The 23,631-nt window shown below is 41.0% G+C and overlaps 2 protein-coding genes across 2 annotated transcripts in view; both read right to left on the bottom strand.

Annotated features, from left to right (window-relative positions):
• Positions 1-645: 645 nt before the first annotated feature.
• On the bottom strand, positions 646-10,765 carry LOC139333891 (secretagogin-like). Its single transcript, XM_070966576.1, has 11 exons — positions 10,587-10,765; positions 10,078-10,148; positions 8,246-8,338; positions 5,720-5,809; positions 4,974-5,030; positions 4,504-4,581; positions 3,667-3,722; positions 3,349-3,394; positions 3,155-3,214; positions 1,608-1,676; positions 646-1,302 (listed from the first exon to the last, which is right to left on the bottom strand). Exons 1-11 carry the CDS (start codon positions 10,654-10,656, stop codon positions 1,174-1,176), a joined length of 819 nt encoding a protein of 272 aa, XP_070822677.1. The 5' UTR covers positions 10,657-10,765; the 3' UTR covers positions 646-1,173.
• Positions 10,766-11,029: 264 nt separating this feature from the next.
• LOC139333800 (F-actin-uncapping protein LRRC16A-like) overlaps positions 11,030-23,631 on the bottom strand; it is a 66,668-nt gene continuing 54,066 nt past the window's right edge. The window contains exons 24-38 of the mRNA XM_070966452.1: positions 23,430-23,528; positions 23,093-23,221; positions 22,837-22,968; positions 22,177-22,352; positions 21,945-22,032; positions 21,618-21,758; positions 19,951-20,017; positions 19,481-19,701; positions 19,145-19,254; positions 18,675-18,938; positions 18,379-18,589; positions 16,418-16,463; positions 15,872-16,138; positions 15,555-15,704; positions 11,030-14,557 (exon numbers count right to left, since the gene is read on the bottom strand). Of these exons, the coding sequence (XP_070822553.1) occupies positions 14,382-14,557; positions 15,555-15,704; positions 15,872-16,138; positions 16,418-16,463; positions 18,379-18,589; positions 18,675-18,938; positions 19,145-19,254; positions 19,481-19,701; positions 19,951-20,017; positions 21,618-21,758; positions 21,945-22,032; positions 22,177-22,352; positions 22,837-22,968; positions 23,093-23,221; positions 23,430-23,528 (2,277 nt within the window). The 3' untranslated portion in view covers positions 11,030-14,381. The remainder of the gene's footprint in view (positions 14,558-15,554; positions 15,705-15,871; positions 16,139-16,417; positions 16,464-18,378; positions 18,590-18,674; positions 18,939-19,144; positions 19,255-19,480; positions 19,702-19,950; positions 20,018-21,617; positions 21,759-21,944; positions 22,033-22,176; positions 22,353-22,836; positions 22,969-23,092; positions 23,222-23,429; positions 23,529-23,631) is intronic.

Here is a 23,631-nt window from a genome sequence, read left to right as displayed (position 1 = left end):
GTGACCTGGACACAGTTCATCTGGTGGAGATGAAACTGTTCAAATGTTCAGACCCATGCTAACCTCCACATCTCTAAAACTACACTGCCGTACACTTTACAGAATATCTCACATGACCAGAAGCATTGTTTTTCTGTAGGAAATGTTATATTTCCTGATTAATCTGTGGTCATTTCAGTCAGCCAACTCATATTATACTGTTTATCCCCCATACAAAGGATGCTTTCCATCACTGCTGTTGACTCAGTCTCTTAAATTAAAATTATCTGCATGCAGTAAACCTTTTTGAAGGATGTATTAAATGAATGACTCTATGAAAGATATGAAATTCAGAGAACAATCCTCTTGAATCCTTGCATTGGACTAACATCCTGTACAGCACAGTAAATAGTAGTTCACGATCTCATTATTTATAATAGAAAATGAAAATATCAGGAATAATACTAAATTCTGTTATATGCATATTTTTCTTATTTCATCAGAGCTAAATGTTAGTCTCCTCAGTAGGTAAGTTGTAAACTAATTGAATTAATGCAAGTTCAAATTTAGTTTGCAAGTTTCATTTGTTTGTGTTAAAGGAGCTGTTACATTTCATTACAGTAGCAAAAAAAAAAAAGAAAAAGAAAAAATAAATCAATAGTCTCATCACTTGTCGTCACACTTTTATTCCTCAACTGCAAATTATAATAAAATCACAACAACAGACTGTACTGTAGCATCCTTTGGCCGAGTAACATGCTAATAACCAAACATCGGTCATGGCCAAATGTATCCCAGCACCAAACTAAAAGTTAGGTACTGCAATTAAAAACATCCTATGTTTTCAAAATCTGCACTAATGTGTTGGACGACTAACAAACCGATTAATGTGTGAAGTCTTACGTCACGGTCTTTTCAGCCAAAAAACATTCACAGCTCATACTTTTCTTTGGTTCACAACATGCACAAGAAACACTCATTTACAGTCATAGACGATGCACAGTCATCTAATTTTGTTTTTCATAACACAGCATCAAATTGCACTTCTATCATATTTTGGATCAAATAACTCTTTATGAGAACTGACCTTTACATAAGTAACCCATTAATCAGATGGATCTAAATCAAAACAGCATTCTACCATTACTGACCATACAGCAAATACAGATTCAGTGTTTCATGATACTTCTCTCTCTAAGGTTTAGGTCTGACTCCCAGACACAGAGCTAGCTCATTTCTCTGGATCTTCCCATCCTTGTTGACGTCACAGTGACGCAGCAGAACGGCTCGCAGCTTGTCCAGCTCAGGACCCGAGATGTTGGGCTGGAGAGGGCAGAAGACAGAGGATGGGAGAGTAGAAGCATGTCTTCTGTCATCGTTTTCACTGAGAAACCTCTAGCTGCAGAAATTTGAATTACACACTGGCGTGGTGTCAGTTTTCTATCATTTCTGCTGTTGATCATTTTGGCAGATACTCAAAAAGGGTTGAGGTTTGATACTGAGCCATAGGTGTGCAGAAAATGGAGAAGGAATATAATCAGAAATGTTTAGCACATACATACATAATCTAATATGTAAATGGAAGAAAGAATATTTGCAAAAAATACAGCAGCATCATAGTGTCTCACCCTGACCAGCCCCATCATGTCTTTGACGAAACCGTCCACCTCAGGACCCTCCAGCGCTCCTGTCTTGCTCTGAACAGGAAAAGGAAAGACAGAAAAGGAGATGAAGGAATGAGGAAAAAGAGTTGATGGGAGAAAGTGAAAAGACAGAAAGAAGGAGGGCAGATTACATCATCAAATCTCCTAGTTGCTTTACTCAGTCATTATTAGTCATCCTTTTCTGGGTGGATTCCTGAGGGTTAACTGCTGGCTCTGGAACACATTCCAGCATGCAGGGATGTTTATCTATACTAAGCACCATGGAGTGTTTACCTGTTAATCATATCACTGATCACACATATTTCAAATATCCACCTCCAGGCTACACACAGTACACCAATGCTACTTGACAGTGATACTTTCAAATGGGGCCAAATGAGATACTATTGCCATGAGCCCGAGACTCTTTCAAGCTGAAATCTGTAACTTTCTGCAAATTTTCACCTTCTCCAGTATCAAGAGATGTTGCATGAAGCCCTGTTGTTAACTTAAAAACAGTGTTTGGAAAACTTGAAAAAGGTCTCACTTGTTGTGCTGCTAATTCACACTATTTTCATTATAGATCACAATGTTTCAACAGTGTTGATTCTCCAGTACTACACATTAAAGATGGATAAAATACTACTTCAGAAATGTTGATTACACATTATTAGCTGCAATGCTAAGAGGGGCGGCTGTGGCTCAGGAGGTGGTTTGATCCCTGGCCTCGGCAGTCCACATGCTGAATTATGGACTTATCTTGTTGCATTGTAGCTGAGAAGCCACAGATGACTGATATCTGACTATAACCACAGGACACTTCTCACAAAGTTTCTCTGATCATTAAAGTAAATGCAGGCAGAATAAAAAGCTTCCAAATGAGCCAGTAGTTTATACACCACTAAGACAGTCATAAATATGATTTTAAAGAATAGGGGAAGCTTATCAGTGACTCTTGATCTTGTCTGGAGCTGTGCTGTGAATGAGTCTGACCGAGTTAACTCATCATCCCAGAGAGCGACTTGACAGCGTAATGGGTGCTTAATTTCATTATCTTTCATTACTGAGGTAAGGGAGCTAATTGGAATCACTGTTGCTGTAAGAAGTCCTCTCCTGCACACATTATGAAAACCTGAGGGTGTTATTAATTGGGAATGGAAAATGTTTAATAGCACTGCTATCTGCTTTTAGTGTGAAGCTGCCATCACTGTCCAGCACTGTTTTCTCTAAAAGAAGATGTTGAGGGCGATTGCTCGCTGTCCTCCTTCTCATCATAGAATTTCCTCCAGGCTAGCTGACAAGTCAGACCTGCAACCTGCCTTTATCACCTATATTACAGAAGAAGCACAACAAAGTTCTATAAAATAGTTCAGTGCAGCAGACTAGAAACTGGATTATCATACTTCAGACGTCAGTCATTAAGCCAAAATACCTACAGTCCACATTTTCACACAGTTTCCTGCAGGGCCTGCTACTCAATTAAGAAATAGAAGCCATCCTTTGTGTCCCACCTGATGCATTTTTGTACTTACAACATCATAATGGGCAAAGATCTTGTCAAAGTCTCTCTTTCTCTCGTCTTTGCTGCAGGCCTTGGGAAGAGGGGAGAGGAATGGAGGACATAGCAGGAGAGAAATTAGATCAGAATACTGGAAGATAATTGTTGCAACACGATTTAGCCTCATGGTTCCATCGGTCACATAAACAAGATAAAGAAGACACTCACATCCATCTGGAACTGGAGCAGGAAATTCTCTTCCAAAGCCAAGATCCTAATGGGAAAGAAATACAGTACATACAGGATTTAAGGACTATTAGAGTTATCAAAAAGAAAAATATCCCTTGTGGTGGAATTGTCATCTCCTTTCCCTTGTGGGAGGTTTAAGATACAGAACACCTTAAATAAATGCACAGCCATGTTTTTATGTACGTTTCTGTAACAGGTTGGGACATTGTCAACAAAAATGTAATCAAATCTCTCTTTCTTTAGCTATCCAACCATCTGACATGCAGTCCATGCATTGTCCCGCTCTTTGAAAAGTACCTGGCCAAGTCGTTCAAATCCAAACAGCCATCCTTGTTTTTGTCAAAGATTTTCATCTGCAAGAAAAAGAGGATGGACTGAGAAGCATGAAAATAACACTGCGCCACTGCGAGTCTCTCTGTCCGTCCTCTTGCTGGTTATTTCCTCACACCACCTGTGACTCTAAAGTCATCATTCAATCTGACTTTGAGCTGAACCAATCTCGGGCCTAATTGAAATCTATAATCCACTCATAACAGGTGTCTGAGTCTCTGGGTTTTCACTGAAACAACTCAGGGAAACAGTCAACAAATATAATAGCTGTGTCACTGTCTTTTGACAGCTGCAGCAGCACCAAAAATCTCAAGGAAATAGTATCAGGAATGAAAGTTCCTCTGAACAATTGTTGGTTTTCCTCTTCAGAACAATAGTTTCAGTTGTTTCCGTTGTTTGGCAGAGTAGTTCATTTCAGCTGCTTGAATCTTTTCAGTCTATTTCAGCTTTTGTGAAAATAAACCAAAAAACTGTTTTGAGGACAGTTGTTGTGCAATAAATTGTGCAACATTTGACTGTTTAAACCAGCTCTACACAGCCAGCACATGCAGTAGATGCAACAGAGCCTCCTGCCCACAGTCAACCACAGTGAAATGACCAGTGACTCCAGCTGCACGCCATGCCAAGAAGGGGGAAGGTTTAACATAAATTCATCTGTCAACATGGTGATGATTATAAGTCAGTTAAAACGCTAGCTCTATCTGTCAGCTCTGTCTGACACTTACACAACAGAGACCTGCATGATCTTGTGCATACCATGCTTTACTATATGTTTGTGTGTGAGAGAGTGGGTTGTATGACTACCATTGTGTCTGTGTACTCCTCCAGCTTGTCAGATGACACTTCCTTTTGATGCTGTTGGAACAGGTCTTTCAGGAAAGCCTGAGAGACAAAAGGTTTTATCACACAATCAGACAACAAACCGATCAAATCCAGTGGATGTTACACAATTACTGTAAAACGAATTCTGCAAAAAAAAATGACTACATGATGAGTGCACATTGTATTTTGTAGTGAGGAAGAGCTGATTCTAAAAGAAGAGGATGTGACAATAGAATTCGAATTATTCATCCCATTGGCATTTATTTTTGGTAATAAGAATCTCCACTCAAGAAAAATGCGTTGAGAAGCTGAAAATGGACAAACATCCAACGACAAATAATGGCTGAAGGTTTACAGTCACTTGTGTCAATGCAGCCTCCTTGAACAGACAGATGTGTAATTGGCTCTGTTATGTGAAGGGATGTGCACTTTGTTTGCGATGGCAACCTCACCTTGAGCTCCTGAGCTGATATGTAGCCGCTGCAGTCGACATCATAATTCCTCCATATCTACAGTGGACAGGAGAGGACAAATGCATCAGTGCTCACGTGCAGTGTACAGCCATTTTTGACGAATTTTAATCAGTTGTAGTTAACTTAGTATGACGACATAGAAAGTGTCATCATGGCAAGAGGTGCATTAAGTTGTGTTTTGATATAAACTTGAACTTGAACGGCGTGAATTGCTGTGCATTGCTTCCTGTTATGTTATTTGAACACTTCCTCATATTTGCATGTGTTGCAGCCCCAACTGTGGGTTTTCTCCGGGCACTCCGGCTTCCTCCCACAGACCAAAAACATGCTCATGAGGTTAATTGGTGACTCTAAAATTGTCCTTAGGTGTGAGTGTGAATGGTTGTCTGTCTCTATATGATGCCCTGCGATTGACTGGCGACCGGTCCAGGGTGTACCCCGCCTCTCACCCGTTGAGAGCTGGGATAGGCTCCAGCCCCCTGCAACCCCGAAAGGGAAAGTCGGGTATAGAAAATGGATGGATGGATGGAGTCTTAAACTGTTTTTTAGCTTTGAAGTGTAATAATCTGATAGTCTGGTTCTTTACCCGTCATCTGCAGTTTTTGTGGGTTTTTATGCTACTGTATAATATTCACTGCTCTTAAAACCTTTCAGTGACAAGTTATAGTTGACATATTCCTAATGTGGCTCGCCTCATGCCGTCTAATGTCTGTCTGTGGCCTCACCTTCATGAAGTCAACGCTGTTGTCCAGAAGAGCTTCCCTGCGGAAAACTAACAGGAAGTTCTCATCTTCAGGGAGGATCATGTTGGCCAACTAGAAAACACGAAAACATTTCTGTCAGTCTTTTCCAATTTACCATTGAAGAGAACAACAGTTACAACCAAGTTTTAGGTCCAGTCTTGGGATCTTGATCTGATCAGGGGTCAGTTCTCATTAGATTTTCTATTGAAGAAATGGATCCAATGAAATTATTGACAGGGATGTCTGTGTGTTATCTGAATGAACTGAGGCACTGTAAAAAGAGACATCTGTTTTTAAAATAACATCTTCTTACAGCTTTATTGTTTTGGTGGCAGCAGAGTTCTCAGTGGCAGACTTCTTAAAACCTCTGCAAACTGAAACTGCCTGCATGCAATGTAACGAGGGATGTGTGAGCGTTTGTTTCATTTTCTCCACCTGGCTCCTCTCCAGTTCATGCTGCTCTTCTCTCGTATGTCCTTTAATAGTATCAGTGCTCCATTAGCAGATTAGTCCAGCCCCATCATCAATCTGATTAAAATACCATATTGCGGGCACTTGGAGCACAAAGTTGAAAAACAACTCACAGTCAGAACAAGCGCAATGCACCAACAGTGATGCCAACTCCAGAAAGGCCACAGGCTCAGCACAGAAACGCTGATCAACACGCTTAAAAAGTCGTACCATGGTTGTGTGTTTTCAGCATAAAATGTAGGGCAAATTCACTGCCCAATTATCTGTTGGTCGTTTTTTTTTATTTTTTTATCTACATCTACAAAAGGTTGGTGCAGTTTCACAACAAATTGCTTCTTTTATCACACTGGAAGTTATTTAATCTACAATGAAAAAACATCAAATTCTCACATTTCAGAAGGTGGAAACAGTAAATTATTGGTTACTTGAGGAATCAATGACTGATTGATTGTTCTGAAGATCTTGGAATGGAAACCAGGACTTGAAGGCTTCCAAGAGTCACACTGGAAAAACATGCTGTCGTATGATAGTAAGTGAACATTGTGCCCAACAGACCAGTCACTGTACTGAGGGAGAAACTGCATTTCATGCAGCTATCTCACAGGATACTGTGGCTTTTTGATAGGCTTGGTAACTTCCTTCCTAATGGCATTCACAGAGCAGAAGCAACAGTGTACAATACGGGGAAAACTTTATAGTACTCTGAATTAAAAAAACTGGTCAGTCAATACATATTTAGCATATATGTGCAGTAGGGATGAACCAATCTGGTTCACTGGATTGATACCGGTCAGATACTGACCTCATTAAGTGGACCGGGTATTAACAAGATGTGACCAATCCACACTTACTGTATGTAACACAGTTTCTTTGTCAATGTCATTAAGAATGACAGTGGCTCTGCTACCAGCTACTTTCATTAAGTCACATGAAAATGATCCCAGAGATACAGATTTAAAATTAGGAATAAACTGAACCGGCACTAGAAAGAAAAGGTCTGATGGGAGCATCCCGAGCCAGCAGGGTGCCAGCTTCAAAAGAAGCTACTGCACAAAAGGGTCTGATCGCACTGTTCCTGCATCAGCCACAGTAAATCAACGTCTTCTACAGACCACTTATGGCAGACATGTATTGATTTTTTTTTTCTTTTTTTCTGCTTTATGAGTAAATCCTGACGTCTTGGGGTTGGTGGGTGCGATGCATTAGGAGATTGACCTGCTGAATGGCTAATGGCCATGTTTCTTGCATGTGATTGTTCACATGAAGTACTGCTGCTGTGCCAGGAAATCCATCAATTACACAGAGTGGAGACTGAGAAAGCGATGTCATCAAAAAAAAGCTTTAAACTTCTGGGAAACAGCCGCAGCCTGTTCATTTGTTTGATTTAAAGTTTGATGTAATTCAATGAACTGTCTCAATCAAAAAGCCATTTGGGAAACAAACTTCATTAATTACAAGCAATTTGTTTGGGATTTTTTGACCAAAAGGATCATTAGATTCTTTCCCAGTCCTTGTCAGATTAGCTTTTATTTACACTATATAGTGTTAAATATATAATGCATGCTGTGTAAACATACACACACACACATATATATATATATATAGCGGGACCCTCGGTGGTCCCGGAAATTAGCTTTCATTCCACTTGAGTACGGTATGAGCTGTATCCTAATTGTCATGGACACGTGAGATAAATAAAAGATGAAGAGGAGATGCAGGGGAAGAAGGAGAGGGAGAGGTGAGTGGAACAGATGAGTCTGAGAGAGAGGAGGAAGATGCATCGTAGTACAAAACCCCACATTGTCTAATTATTGGGAGATGAATGAGTGCATTGAAGTGAATTCAGATTCTCCAGGACGGGTATTTAAAGGTGTTTTATCTCCCCTTTGACATGCATCTGTGTTCCACATTTTGCTAAAATAATGTATAAATCAATGCTTCACCTTTACTCAGTATAGAGAACTCTACCTTTAGTATGAAGGAAGTAACCATGAAGTCAATGATGGAGTGATTTTAGACACAGAAATCACGTAGTACCTCCTGAATCTGTAGTTTTCCATCAGCAGTGGCATCATAGGCAGACATAAACCTTTGCTTCAGTCTCTGGACCCTCTCTTCAGTCACTTTCTCCTGTAGAGATCCAACAGATTAAAACAAAATAGATTTTCTTGCCCCAAAGCCATCATCAGAAATTTACTGTGCGTATTAAAGTGGACACAGATATTGTGATGATAAGGTGCATGGTAGGGAAAATGGTGGTAACTACTGGAAATTGTAATAGATCAAGATGCAAGTATGTTTGAAAATTGTAGAAAATCTTGATATTGAAGGACAAATACTGCACTGGCTGACTCATGGTTATTTTAAGAAATGTCACCATGGATACTCCTTTGGTCTCAAATTTTTTCTCTGCTTTCTCAACCCAGGATTGATTGTAAAGCCTTTATGCAGCTCACTCTAGATGTCTCTGGCCTACACATTCTTTATGATAAACAGAACAAATATTACCACGCATGCTTATCTGAGTTAAGAATCACTTTTTTTTTCTCTTCCTGTGTCGAACAGGTTCTTCCTCAGCCAGAGCTCAGTCTAAAGCTTGAAGCAACTGAAGGTGAGAATTTTTTCTGCCTCTCTTAAAATATGCCTAGCAGCTAATCTTCCGCTGTCTCTTTGCAGACCGTTGATGGCTGTAGTGTAACCACAGAAACCTGCTGATGTACGGTGCTCAAGTCTGATTAATTGTTTTTCCTGAAGTGAAGAGCACACAGTCTGCAGACTTTAAGGTGCCAGAGCATTGCTCATCACTGAGAGACAATCGTTCATCTTCTGCATCACCCTTCTGTCAGACAGTCCTATTTGGCGCCAGCAATCTCCTGTTGCTAAGCACAAGTTTTTACACTATTGACACTCTGCACGCTGCATAGCAAACCCATGTTTCCTCTTGGTTTCACTGATATATTAAACTTAGAGTGTGGCAAATACTAATTCATTAAGTTGCATTTGAGCAATTGACTGAAAACATGTTAGTTCATGTAGGAAAAATCTACATACTGCACATGTTGCACCAGAGGAAATGTGCCACCCAATGTTTCAACAGCTGAATAGAATATAATCGAATGACTGCGCCATGTTTTTATAGCTTGAGAGAAAGACACTAACAGTACGTATCCTGGGGGCATTAATGATGGAAAGCAAACATAAGCAACATGTGGTTGGTGGTCTGTTTGTTTTAGTACCCCATCATTATCTAAGGTCAATCACACAGATGCACACACCAGAAGATGAACTAATAGTTGTATGCTCATTTTGTTTTCCATTTTAACTGGTTGGGGAGACGCCTCACAGATCAATAAAGGATGTTCTTTTGACAGTGGCCAGAGCTCTTTAATTGTGTTGTGTCTAACATCCTTACACCCCACCCACCCATCCAGATAACTGCATAGAGGCTCAGCTGCCCACACAGCAAAGATCACAAGTGCTGCAAAGTCTGTGTCCAGAACCAAATGTACATCCCAGAGGCTGGTTCAAGATGCCATTTTGACAAACTGTGGCTTACATGAAATAATTAACCAAAAGATGAGAAAATTAATTACCATTGTGTGCCAGAGAAAGAAAATTTAAACTTCAAAATAGTTCTTGCAGAACATGTCTAACAGAATGAAGAACAGAAAAAACAAAACAAAAGAAAACATACTTATATAATAATCTAGTATTGTCATTGATGTGGCATAGAGATTGACAATATAGTAGATGGAAAATGATGTTGCAATCTGTGGCCTTGTGTCTGTTCAGCTGCTGTTCACCTTCACTGCATTGAACTGCTGTCATCACAAAGCATGGTTGAATTCATCCAGATAAAGTTGATTTACCTGTGGACCCAGTCTCTTCATCATGTGACGGAAAAACTCATCCAGCTCTTTTCCCTCAATGTAGCCATTATCTGTCAAATAAAGAGCAAGTTGTGTCAGTCCTTGGCTTGTAAATCCAGTGGAGGAAGTTTGAATTGTCCCTTAAAATTCAGAGTGAGTGAGATTTTACCCTGAAGTCAGTGACTATCACTACAAAATTCTTTTCACATTTTGAGCTTTTGACTTGTGTAAAGCCTTGCTGCTTGTTATTGTTGTGCACTCTCTCATCTTTATCAAACCCCTTTCAGACATGGCATATATGTGAAATTGTACTTTTGAATATATAATTTCATTCATATTAGGCATAGGACTTTGCTACCTTCACACACACAAAGTCAACATATTTATATCTCAATGACTAGAATATTTAAGATTTTCATCATAAGAACTTATTAGGACTATGCTGTTTTAGGTATATTAATGGTGGAAAAAAAAAAAAAAAAAAATTAAATATCATTTACTGTCCTCACCATCTGCATCAAAGTGTTGCCAGATTTCCAGGAAACCAGCTGCATCCAGGTTGTCAAAATCAGTGTCCATTTTAATGAAGAAAGCAAAGTAAGCTGTCAAACTTTAACACCCAGAAACAAAGATGACAAACTGTTGCACTGTTCAGCCGCCCGCTTGGTCGACATGTAGAGCATATGTCAACCAAGACTTAGTAAAAACCACACCTCCTCTGTGCATGTGTGTGTGTGTGTGTGTGTGTGTGTGTGTGTGAGACAGAGAGAGAGAGAGAGAGAGAGAGAGAGAGAGAGAGAGAGAGAGAGAGAGAGGAGGGAGGGAGGGAGAGAGAGAGAGAGAGAGAGAGAGAGAGAGAGCATACTGTAGCTTTGTATTTGCCACCTGCTGGCTGAACTGTTTCACTGCAAAGCTGATCATCAACAAAATTTACAGAAACAGAGAGTTTGAAGCCTGTAAAATTATTTTAATCAATATTAATATTTGCATGAAGAAATGTCCAACACCAGCAGAACGACTTCGTGAAACATACTGATCCATGACGAAATGGAACAAATAGACTGATAATGAGCAAACGTGTAATTTGTATTTATGCATTGTAATGCAACAGTCATTGTTTTGCATCATTACTCTTTTTTTTTGAATCATGATGAAAGTAACATTAAATTGATTACATGTAAGAACAAAGTAATACATACAAAGAATTAATTTCTACATTTATGAACACAATGTACAAGTGAGAGGAAAAACAACAAAAGGATCAAGATATCACCGGCCGCGGTTTGCATTTTTATCCCAAATAAGTTACAAACAAACCCCTAGTGTAGTAGTGTACTTAGTACCAAAACAGTATGGGATTTGCTGTGTTCACGTAGGTGTGTGAATATATCACAGTGTGTATATTACATGTGTGTATATCACACATACATATATACACACACTCCTACATGTATGAAAACACATATATACATACAGTACAACTCACAGCCACATCATGCAGTCACACACACGTAGACTCGGCAGTCTGAACTCAATGCTACTGGTTCTTTTCACTTTCTCCACTCAGGAAGTAGTGGAAGCTCATTTTTCAGGATTGAACTGGAAATCATGACAGAAACACAGCCAGCTGCTTCTGAAATCCCACACAGAAGAGCCAAAGAAGAAGAAGAAGAAGGTGTCCATATCATTTCCTCCTCAGGAAAACATCAACAGAATACAACACACAGCAACGTGTCTTTACCTTAAACTGACTGAAGAGTAGTGTTTTTTGTTTTTTTTTTCAGTGTCCTGGAACACCTCTCAAACAAAAAGTGATGTTTTGAGACTGAATCAAAGCAGCAACCAACATCAGAGACAGACTGGCTATATACAGCAGAGCAGTGTTATTTCCAAGATAATCTTATCATGATCCTACAAAAAGACATCAGTAGACACCATAGGAAAAGGTGCACCAGAAAGACCTTTGGCCCTGACTTGAATTACTCTTGTACAGTACAATAAAACATGAGCTGTGCCCCTTTCACACTGCGCAGAAAATGAGATCTAGTGCACATTGAAAATGACTGTTTTGGCACAGTTTAGTCAACTAGACAGCCAACGTTAAAGTAGTTCCACAGTGGTAAACGTCATGTAATTAACTATTACTTGGATCTCACATACAGGTGTTTGGGAGTTAATGCAGAATCATCAGACAACTCAAAATGGTTGTATGAGGGTTTTTCTTTGTTTCCCACTCATAACTATTACTTGGATGCTGATGGTATTTATACGATGAAAACTGATAATTCCAGTATGACATGAATGCAGCATCTAATGTAATGGGCAAATTTCTGTCCCAATCTGTGCAATATTAGTAAAACTGAAAATTGTCCAGTGCTTAGAGTACAAACTGTAAATAGAGGTTTTTTTTTTTTTACTTTAATCAATGAATGATGAGATGAATGAACACAAGATCACTTTAAGAATGTTTGCTGACTGTGTAACCAGTGTGAAAAGGGCATTTCTTGCTTTTACAAGACAAAGATAAGAGGAATCGGTCTGAGACCTGTGTTATTGTTGTTGTCGTGTAGCATTCAGGTCCTGAACATGGTACATACAGAGTAACCTAGAGGTCGACGTGGTCAAAACGCAGCTACCCTCAGCTCACGTTCACTTCAGCTGCTGCATTCTCAATTCTTTGTTAACAAAGGTGATGTGATCACCAACTCCTTCAGTTTCAAAGAAATAGCTTGTCTTGAAGTGAAAGCGAGCTGAATTTGAAAGCCCTGAAGGTCAAGTCTGTAGGAGATGCTGAGTGTTTGAAGGGGAGTTCCCTCGGTGTCCTGCTTTTACACAAAGATCAGACTGAAGAGGTTATTGTCAAAACACTGAAAAGGGAAACAAATTACATTTTCTCCCGTGTTACCTTCAAATTGATTATCTATGACATTCCTCTCTTTGAGCAAGTTCTTTGCTTTCACAGGACAATCAGCACACCAGGGGAATATTAATGAATGCAAGTGTGTTAAAATTAGTGAGGATCCATCGGTCTTTGGGAACAATTCAGAGTCTGAATGACTGTGACAAACATACCACAGTTTCCTGCTCTATAGTCTCATTTGTTCTGAGGAGCTACTGTAGAAATTAAGCCGTTCGGTTAAATTTTTGACAACAACGCTGAAACATGAGACTATATTCATGATGGCACCATGCATTGCATTTAATGACAGACACAAACTCCACTCCTCCATAAACAGTGCAGTTTAAAGGTATCATAAATGTTTTTTCCATCGTGTCTAAACACAGTGTTAGTTAACAGTGCTGAAGCCTTATTGATTGGTTAGCAGTGAAGTTAAAGTGTACCACAGTCCTCTCAAAGCAACACTTCATATGGTCGCTCCAACTCTCTCACACAAAGACAAACTTGAGTCCAGTTGGGGTTTTTGATATCGTCTATAGCTATCCTCCACTCATTCAGTGACGGGTCCAGTCAGTCTCCTCTGAGTGACTTATAGTTTTACTGGCAGCTGCATCAAATGTGTATTTCTGATTTATGGTGAGCTGAGATTCTCAAGCTGAACCTGTATTTTCCTGCAAAAAAAAAAAAGATGAATTGCATAATGGACTCAGTCACTTCTGTAGTCCAGAGAAGAGTAACTTGCGCGTACTGAAAATAGCATATAGAAAAATCTATACAAATATATTGAGGAAAAAAAATGCCATTGGGTCCTGGTCTGGTCGTGTGTTTAAGTTCAAGTACAGTACAGTGATCCTGGTATTATTGTTACATATGTGTTTGGTCCCTGGGAAACGAGCTACTGCAACAAATAGAAACAAGACGTCGGATTATTAGTAAAAGAAAGAGATTTTAGATGTACACTCATAGTCTCACAGTCTCTCTCGCTGTCTTTTGCACAAGAATTCTGCCCTTTCCTGAATGTATCATGCCTCTTATTTAGTGGTTTTCAAACTTCAGGTTTCAATGATCAACCCAGAAAGCATTTCCTCAAATTTTGAAAAGCTGAGAGTTGAGACATGAGATTTTCAGCTGACAGCAGAGAGCAGTAACAAAAAAAAAGGTTTGAGAGAAGGAAGCTCTTAGGAGACGTAGGCTTAATCATAGACAACCAAATGAAATTAATTTGAGACTGTGTATTACCTGATACTACAGCAGGTCTTCCTGCGAATCAAACATGATTTGTACAGTGCGGTCAGAGAGGACCTGCAGGTACAACCTCTGATATAAATGAAAATATATCGATGAGATTCCCCCATAGTTGTTTTTCTAAAGGAAAACACGTGAGGCTTATCAACATTTGTCTCAATCATATCAAAATAAAGTCTTTGTCTGCCTCCTCCCCAGAGTCTGACGACTTCTTGCCCGACGCCTTGTCCGGGTTTGGAGATCCTTGGTCCTTGGCCTTGAAGAAGCCGTGATCCTCAGAGTTGGTACGGAGAGGGCTGAGCCGCTGAACAGAGTCTGACACAGACCCTGCCCTCGCTGCAATGAGAGAGGGGGGGGGGGATGAAAGCATTACATTAAGTGTTGACCATGCTTAAAGCAGAGGGAGGAGAGGGGCGAGAGAAGATGGGGTGAGGCAGATGAAAAAGAGGTGAAGAAGAGAGGAAAACAGGTCATTATGAACCATTTTAAAATATAGTGGGAAGAATTTTTTTTTGGCACATGCAGCTGTTAAGTATGTTGCTGCGACTGGCTCATCTTCCAGAGAACAGCACTGCAAGGCTAAACAACTGCCTTCTGACACCAGCAGTGTGTGTACATATATGCACACATTACATTAATGTATTAAGTTTAATGTTCCAAATAATTAAATCTGAAATTATGAGGAAAAATGGTTGTCTCTAGATTGCCTCTAATAGTGCAGAAGTTGTGAGATTGCGATGGCTGCAGACAGAAACTCCCCACCAAGTCTCGCTGGAATAACTCAACATGCATAATAAAAAATTGAGGAGCAACAAAACAAAGGAGCAACAAACCAGCTGGCCAACAGCTTCAAAATAAACTCTCATTTGCCTGAGAGCAAGATTTGTGCTCATGAACATGAATCAGATGTGTGTACCTCTGACAGGCACCAGAGGGTGTCAATGATAACATACGAAAAAAAAAAAAGGGAAAAGAGGCAGAGAGAGAGGAAGGGGAGACCAAAGGAGACACAAGGCAAGAAAAACAAAGAAATGAATACATCAAAGAGAAGACAGGCTAAGAAAAAGATCACCGAGCTGCCTGTTTGTCTGTCACATACAGCGATAGGCAATACATGAAAGGGACTGGGTGACAGTTGTGACCTGAATCTATCCGCGTGTCACACAAAAGTCAGCCTCAACAGGAACAATGCAAATACAGTACATGAGAGTCACATCGTGACATCTACTGGAAATCTGCTGCAACTAAAGGAAAGGTGATCGGTGAAGGTGAGAGTCTAAAATCTGTTTTTTCTTTTGAATTGGCAAACTGACAGACAGGTTTAGTGACCCACCATCCTGAGTGGTTTTGTTGGCAGAGCCTCCGGACTGCAGACCGCTCTGGCCCTCTTTGTCTTTCTCTGACAGCATCCTCTTCACCGTGGGAGGAAGAGCTGTGATCTTAGGAGACACACCTCCACCGCTGGGGGAATCTGGGCTCTCATCTGTCAGGAAATCAGCAGAAAACAAATGTTATCAGCTTAAAACAAATATTGTCTTTACAAGTACAATACAAACAAAGATCGTTCTGCACTCAACATAAAGAAAATGTCCTACAAAGATGAGGTTCAGGAAAATAAAACCTGACTCAGATTCAGTCCTCTGTCTGTACCTAAGCTCCTGCTGCTGCTGTTGGTCCTCGGCTTCTGCGGGATGGTGGGCCGGGCACCCAGCGCAGGCTTCGCTCCCTGTGGCACCGGCGGTTTGGGGCTCACTGGTCCTCCAGGGGAATTCGAGGAGGACGTAGCCCTGAGACGAGGTGCCGGTTCAGGCTTGGTCTCACCACGAGGAAGGGCCTTCTCCGGAGAACCAGGGTCTGATTTATTAATGGAGCCACTGGGAGACCTGCTTTCTGAAATGGTGGGCTGGGGCTTGGCTGCTGACACGTACACAGAATAAATAAAAATCACGCACACTAATGTAACGCATAATCCCACACCCCAACAGCCAAAGAAGCAATTCAGAACCAAACGTGTCCCCCTGCACTTTTCAGGCTGTGGAACTCAGAAAGAACCCTGAAAATAATCCAAACACTGAAACCAGCTGCAGGACTGCATCAATCATTCACGTTTATCTTGAAAGCCTTTCTCACAAATGTTAAAGTTACTCCTCTCTCTCATTTTTTTCCATGTTTATCTCAACAGATAAAACAGCCTACCTGTTGCATTGCTGTCAGGCCTGTCAGGCCTGTCAGGGCTGGAAGACTGGAGGAGACACAAAGACAAAATTCTGGATCACCACATGAATGAGAGCAGAACGGTAAAAACAGATCTTTTTTTCCACATTTGTCAGACTTATGACACATGATTTGTGAGTCTGGTATGTGTATTACACGTTATGTATACCATATATTTTCAGTTTTAAGCTTTCATTTTAACAGTGAAACTAGAGAAGTGCAGCGCTGCGATACTGAATGTGCATTAAGACTGCAGAGCAGCTTTTTAACAGAAGGGGGCGCTTTTGTGTTAGAAAACGTAACGCACACACCAAAGCTTTGTATTAATGACCCGCCTGAATATCTCTCGCTCCATTTTACCTGCATACATAAAGACACGCGCACGTGCAAGCATGCACGCACGCACGCACACACACCTGGAAGGCAGCCAGAACAAGCAGATGGCAGGAGAGGCTTTAGTGCCACTGACACAAGGTCAGAAAAAAACCCCTAATACTCCAAACACCATAAACCTCTTACTACACAGGGACCAGTGATACATCTAGTGAACACACACTTACAGGTGCCAACACCAGCTCATAGATACACACAAATAGTACACAAAACATACAGTTACTGCCCTTATGTGCTATCTGGCTAATTCTGTTCCACCTGTATCACACAAGGATTTACCTGAAATTTAAAAACAGTCTCTTTTTTGTGCTTTTGAGGAAATGAGTGAATGTAGAAAAGAGAGCAAAGGAGGTGAAGGAACTGACAGCACTTTTAGTTTAAAGCCTTTAAGTGAATTTAAAGTAGGTGAAATATTCCCACGACGTTTACGCCCTGCGGTGAGTCACGACAGAGAATTTGCATATCAGCCGTCTTTCTTGTCTTCGTTCTGTCCATTTGCTGTTCATGCTTCCATCTCTTCCTCTCTGCACTTCCCTCCTCCTCCTCCTCTCACTTTGTAGTCTGGGAGAAAATTGGGGTTGTTTGTGTTTTCATGTCAACATGTTGACAGGCGCAATGACTAGCCTGAAGGTATACACTAGTCTCAGCATCAGCATGTGTGAGTGTGATTGTGTGTGTGTGGATGCTTCTTATTTTGTGTCTTCTCCCAGCTGGGATTCACAGTTAGCGAGTGTTGCACAAAACAGCCTTGACAAGTGGAGCCTGAGCACCTACAGCGTTTTGTCCCCAAAACAAAATCAAATTAATTTTTATATAAATAAGCGTCTCTCTGTTTCTGACTGCAAAACTACCATCATCATTAAACTAATAAATGGCTGAAATGCAGCTTAAATAATGGAATCCAGATCTTGCATTTTACTAAAAGATCCAAACGTGATCAATAAACTTTTGCAAGGTATCCAAATACTGTTTGCAATTATTATCCTCATTTTATCACATTACAGTTGGATTTCCTTAAAATTTGTTTTTGCAGTGTTTTGTTCTGAGTGAAAAGAAAAGCAACTTGTAAATGATAACTCACTCAAGTTAAATATGTTGTCTTTGTACTGTTTTTAATTGCATATTAGCATCACATGCTGTTTCATTTATCTGTCACACAGCGTCGCAGCATTTTCAGCACTGGGCTTGTATTATAGGATTGTGGATGTTAAAACTTTCCATGACTCTCAGCACTTCTCGTGTCTCATCCATGTTGATGTAAAAGTTGATATAAAGGACCATGTGCTGTGACCATGTGATCTGCTAAAAAGAAGCAAATAACCTTGATTTGCTGTTTGCAGTGCTAAGAAGGAACAGTCATGCTCACTTTTGAGCCGTCTGGAAAAAGCCTTGCATTTAGGACATACTGTATTTAACGTGCGGAGGCAGCAGAATCATCTGGTCCTTTGAGATTCAAATCAGACACAAGCTGTTTGCCACATGTCTCCCATCTCTCCCTCAGTCTCCCTTCTTTCTCGTAACCCCGGCGCTTACTTTTCAAACCACCTCACCTTGTGCGCCCTCCTCTCCTGCTTGGCCTTCATCTCTGCCAGGAGACCGCTGCCCATCATCTGTAACCCCGGGTACCGCCTGCCTCCCTGAGGACTGCCCCTGCCGTCCGAACCCTCCCAAGGCTCGTCTATGGAGTCTGGCGTCCTCAGCTCCTCTGAGCGGTCTGAGCTGCTGCTGTAGTCTGCGGGCTGCGAGCGGCTGGAGGCGTCTCTGCAGTACAGACTGGGATTATTAGCACATTGGGACCGACCTGGTTAGTGGGTAATTAACAGAAAACATTTCTGATAATCTATACCTGGATTTTGTCTCAGGTGCTGGGCTCTTCACTGACACTTTTGGTGAGGAGGGCTCTTCTGGGATTGTGGAAGCTGGCATTGAGGCTCCAGAAGCTGCAGATGAAGCCAACACTGAAGAGGTCCCCTGGTTTTTCTCAGACTTATCAGATTTGTCCGATTTATCAGTTTTATCTGATTTGGAAGAGCGTTTGATGAGGTTGAGGAATCCTCCTTTGCTCTTCTTCTTCTCTCCATCTTGAGATTCTGAACTCTTCAGGGAACGTCTGGGAGGAGATGGAACGAGAGACAAAGTGACAGAAAGACTAAAGACTTAACATGTTTAATGTATGTGAAACTTAAGAGTACAAGAAATATTAGAACATATACACACACACACACACACACACACACACACACACACACACACATATATATATATATATATACATACATACATTGGAAAAGTATTGAAATAGAGCATAATTCTTACTTTGAGTCGATCTTTGTGACTTTTGTAGAGAAGAACTCGTCCACACCCTCATCCACCCTTCCCATGAGACCATTCTGCTCCCCATCCTGAGATGGAGCACTGTTGATTTGCTGAAAAAGGAGGTTGAAGAATGTGATACCTGGACAATGTCTGGACCACCTGAACACAGTAGATCTACAGTTTCTGTGCATGTGAGTGATTGGTATATGGTCCACTCATGTTCGGTGTCATTCTTTTTCTGGTTAATTTGTAAAGTAAATGAAGGAAGCATCTTTTGGGCTAACTCATGTCTTGAACTAAACTTGAAACGTGCTCTGCCTGCAAAGCTTGACTCACAGGTACTTTGCTGGAGTGTGTTTTCTTGTTGCGACGGGGTCGCAGTTTGGTGAAGTGCTGCAGCTTTTTCTCCTCCTCAGACGGCAGCTCCACCATCCCTCCTGGTGGACGATGCTCCAGTTTTGGCACCACCTGAGATGGAGTTGGAGGAGTTCGAGATGAAGTGTCCTCCACATGGACAGGGACGTCTTCCAGGGCCTTGTCCAGGTCAAATTCCATCTCTGTAGGTTCGAAAGTCAGTTAGAGGTTTGTAATTAGATATACATCAAATGTTCAAGAGCACGCTCACCGGTCATCAGGAGTAAGAAGTATTGAAAAAGGATTCATATATGTTGACTGATTCATACCAGCTGCCCTAAGCCAGTAAGTAAGCTTTATATAGTATAAGGCAGAAGAATAATGTACTATTTCACTCCAATACAGCTCAATATCATAAGATACAAACCAGTAAAATGTGATAAACTGCTCACCAAAGGCACGAGACACTGGCCGAAGCATTCTGCTGTGGATGCTCTTCCTCTTGGATTTCGGAGTCATCTGAAAGAGGAGCAGATAATCAGGTACAAATGGTGGTAACTGTTCACAAAATCATTCAAGACTGCCTGAGCTTTAAGTCTAATAATCCATGTTTGTCCTTTATATCCTGGGAGAACAAATGGACAAGCATTATGGTCAGAAATCACTTCTATCAGCACCAAGCTCACTGTGGCTGTTGGATCCTGGTTTCTTATTCAGGATTCGGTCCAGAGTTTGCTTGTAGCTACAGTATGTTTCATAGTCTCCTACTTTGCCAAAGTTTGCCATAGTCTGCCAATCATTAACAAACTGAAGACGTAATTAAAGTATCTGTATTGATTTTCTCTATCACACACATACTGTATGTATGAACAGTAGAATAACACAGACATCTCGACCTTCATACAGACAGGAACCTCTTACTGTATGTTTAAACAAGGTTAAAAAGGCACACCGGCTGATTGTTTTCTTCATGAAGTATCTCTTTATGTAAAATATAAAGTGAGGGAACCAGGGCAGCTGTTGGTGTTATGGAGGAACATTTAACTGATCCTTCATACCTGGCCGATGGTGAACACCCTTACACACATTGCATATTATAATACTGCACTGTGATCCACATTTAGAAGGTGGCGATGACACACATTAAGTGGAGTGGAGGAGTGCAACATGGCTGGATGCATTAAGAAAATACTCACATTTTAAATTATCAGCACTCAACAGTGTAAAATAGAATTTGAAGAGTGAGTGAAGAAGTGAGAGATTAATGTGTCCTACCATACTTGTACTGTTGTTTTTCTATCTTGGAAATAAATTATAGGAACCACATATTTAAATACAGGAGACTGTTTGAGCTACAGAATAAGCTACAGCACAGGGACTGTGTCGCAGGAAGGTACAGTGAGGAGACACACAAACACTAAGACGAAAACAAAGTGGACTGAAAGGAGAGTATAGAGGGACAGAGCAGAAGTACTTACGCTAGTGCAGCACAGAGTCTCCATGGAGCAAAGGTGGAGAGAGAAGGAAGAACAGAGGAAAAGAAGATTGAAGAGGAAGAAAGACAACATAGTAAAGCCCAGTGAAGACAAAAATGAAAGAGATAGCTGGGACGGTTTATGTAAAGCAGGAGAGAGAAGCGGTCAGAGAGGGGACATAAGATGAAAAGAGGGGTGAGACACCACAGAGACAGACAGGAACAGAGACAAGAGAACATGCAGCTTCCTGTGGACTGCAGCCTGCATTTACTGTACATCACAGGTCACATGCATAGGCTCTACCAGTGCTCCTTTTCGTGGATTGAAGCAACCATTCCTCAGCTCAAGACCCAGGAAACGTTCACAGGCGTCAAATAAACATTTGAAGTAAACATTCTTTTTCTAATTTCATCTTTATCACAATTATTTTTGAAAAAATTATTCACACATATCTGTCCTCGTGCAGGATATAGTATATATAAGCCAGCCTGAACAGTCACCTATAAAAGCAACATGAGCTGCTTTTAGCATTAGAATCAAGAAGTAGCAATTTGACTGTAAATCAGCCAAAATATGAGACATAGAAATAAAAATCATGGCCGGTTTAAACTAGCCTACTGGGTGGCAAGTATGCTGTCACCTACCATGCACGTCTCTAGGTCCTCCAGACGCTCAGCCTCCAGTATCTCGGTTGATGCTCGTTTAGGAACCTTCTCCTCTGGGACGTCCAGATCCACCGACTCCTGCTGCACCAAAGGACGACCTCGCCGCACCAGATGATCTGCCTGGGAGGGCGAGAGAGGGGAGGAAACAGGGAGCAGAGGTGTGGAGAGAAGAAGATACGAGTGCACAGAGGAAACTTGAGGTAATGTTAAAGCTGATGTAGCTGAAACCATTTAGACGGTTTTAATTAAGAGCCACAGTGAATGACTCAATGAGCCAGCTGAGACTTCTGTTGACTCTGATCTTACCAGAGTGAGTTGGGAAGTGGAGAGAGCCTCGAGAATCTCATCAACAATGCGATCAGACAGGAAGGACGCTAGACTCAGCTTCACCTCACTGACAGGGAGGGAGAAGAAGAGAGTGATGGTCATTAGCAGAACAACAGGCCCAAACACAACCGCAGGAGGATCTCAGTGGTTTGTCTTTGAAATCCACAGTAAACCCACAGTGATACTATTCAACCCACACACAGACACACACCTGATTTTGTTGATAATATCCACCCCAGACTGCTCCAGGAGGGTTTTGGTGACAAAGCTTTTGGGTACAATCATCTTGGTTGAGCTGGCTTTCATAAGCTCAGGACGAAGATTACTCCTCTTCATCACGTGAGGGCACAGAGACTCTGCTGCATCCACCATCGACTCCAACAGAGCCTGGAAGGAGTGAAGATAAAGAGCGGATGGGTTTACGTCGTGATCGAACTTAACTTTTCATATATATAATATTGACTCTTTGGTTTGGTTACATCTTTCATGTCAGCTGCTCATTGCTGTGATATTTCTGCTTTTATTTATTTTATCCCACATTTCTGAAATTGGCAGTCGCTGTTTTCCTATAAATAATTTGATGATTTGATTTTGCAGCCATGTGCTGTATAAGAGATTATTATTATTATTAGTAATATTATTACATGTAGCATTATTATTATTAACCAAGAAGTTCCTTGAAATCTTTTCCTTAGATTTTCTGTTGGTTAACTTTTATCGCCTGTAGGTGGCGCCTATTTTCTAATTTTCCCACAATTTATCACAAACAGACCCTGTAAACCACAAATACTGTACCTGATGTGAAGACATGTTGTGTATATGATATACTGTCTCATCTAACTCATTCTGTCATCTCTGGAGTGAAAGTTACCTGCAGCTGCTGGTCCATGACAGTCGTCACCTCCCCAGCCATAGACTCCAGTTTCTCCTGGATGGGTCCCACTGACGAGCTGTTCACCTCCTCTCTGGCAGCGGATCCTAAATGGTAGAGTTTAGGGAGCAGCTGGTGGAGACACAGAGAGGAGGACATAGGATGGATTTAGGAATCAAAAAAAGGATGCAGGAAACTACTAGAAACTTAATTTCCGTGCACCAGAAAGGCCCATGTTTCACGTGTCCGTTCTCACTGTTTTTGAGTTCCTGGCATCTTTGATAAGGCTCTCTGCTGCTCTGACATCCTCCAAGATGGCGTCTGTCTCCGAGTTCCTCAGAGAGTTCAGGTGGTCCTGCACCTTCACACAGATCCTGTCAATCATCTGTAAGACGAACATAAGATAAGTATGTTTGTGTTTGGAGGTTAAACATGATATTAGTTCAGTACCTAATGTAAATATTTAATGGCTATTTTATGTGAGATGCTGTGGAGGGATACTGATTAACCTAAACAGTGCACTGCATTGATTATAGGGTATTTGAACTCAATAATAATCATTTTGTGTGTAATCGCACCAGTTTGTTACACACCTGTTGTGTGGTTGTGGTGACGATCCCTTGCTGTAGCCGATAGGCCTGTTCCTGTAGGTATTTTCTGGTTTCATGGTTCCTGTACAGATAATTCTCAATCTGGGGGGATAAACACAAAAACCACTGTTATGATAATGAACCAAAGTGATGGTGATGTAAATAAATGATTTCCCTAAAGCTGTTGCATATAACGTGGTTGCCA

The sequence above is a fragment of the Chaetodon trifascialis genome, chromosome 7 (genome assembly GCF_039877785.1).
Source record: "Chaetodon trifascialis isolate fChaTrf1 chromosome 7, fChaTrf1.hap1, whole genome shotgun sequence".
Classification (NCBI taxonomy): domain Eukaryota; kingdom Metazoa; phylum Chordata; class Actinopteri; order Chaetodontiformes; family Chaetodontidae; genus Chaetodon; species Chaetodon trifascialis.
Note: the sequence above shows the minus strand (reverse complement) of the source record. Positions and strands in the feature narration are given on the sequence as shown.

What these genes read in the sequence shown, in the direction of transcription:
- LOC139333891 (XM_070966576.1), bottom strand. Translation starts at nt 10,656, where the DNA reads ATGGACACTGATTTTGACAACCTGGATGCAGCTGGTTTCCTGGAAATC. An exon ending in AGGAGTACACAGACACAATG is followed by an intron (nt 3,723 to 4,503) that starts GTAGTCATACAA and finishes TTTTTCTTGCAG; the next exon opens with ATGAAAATCTTTGACAAAAA. An exon ending in TGCTCCAGTTCCAGATGGAT is followed by an intron (nt 3,215 to 3,348) that starts GTGAGTGTCTTC and finishes CCTCTTCCCAAG; the next exon opens with GCCTGCAGCAAAGACGAGAG.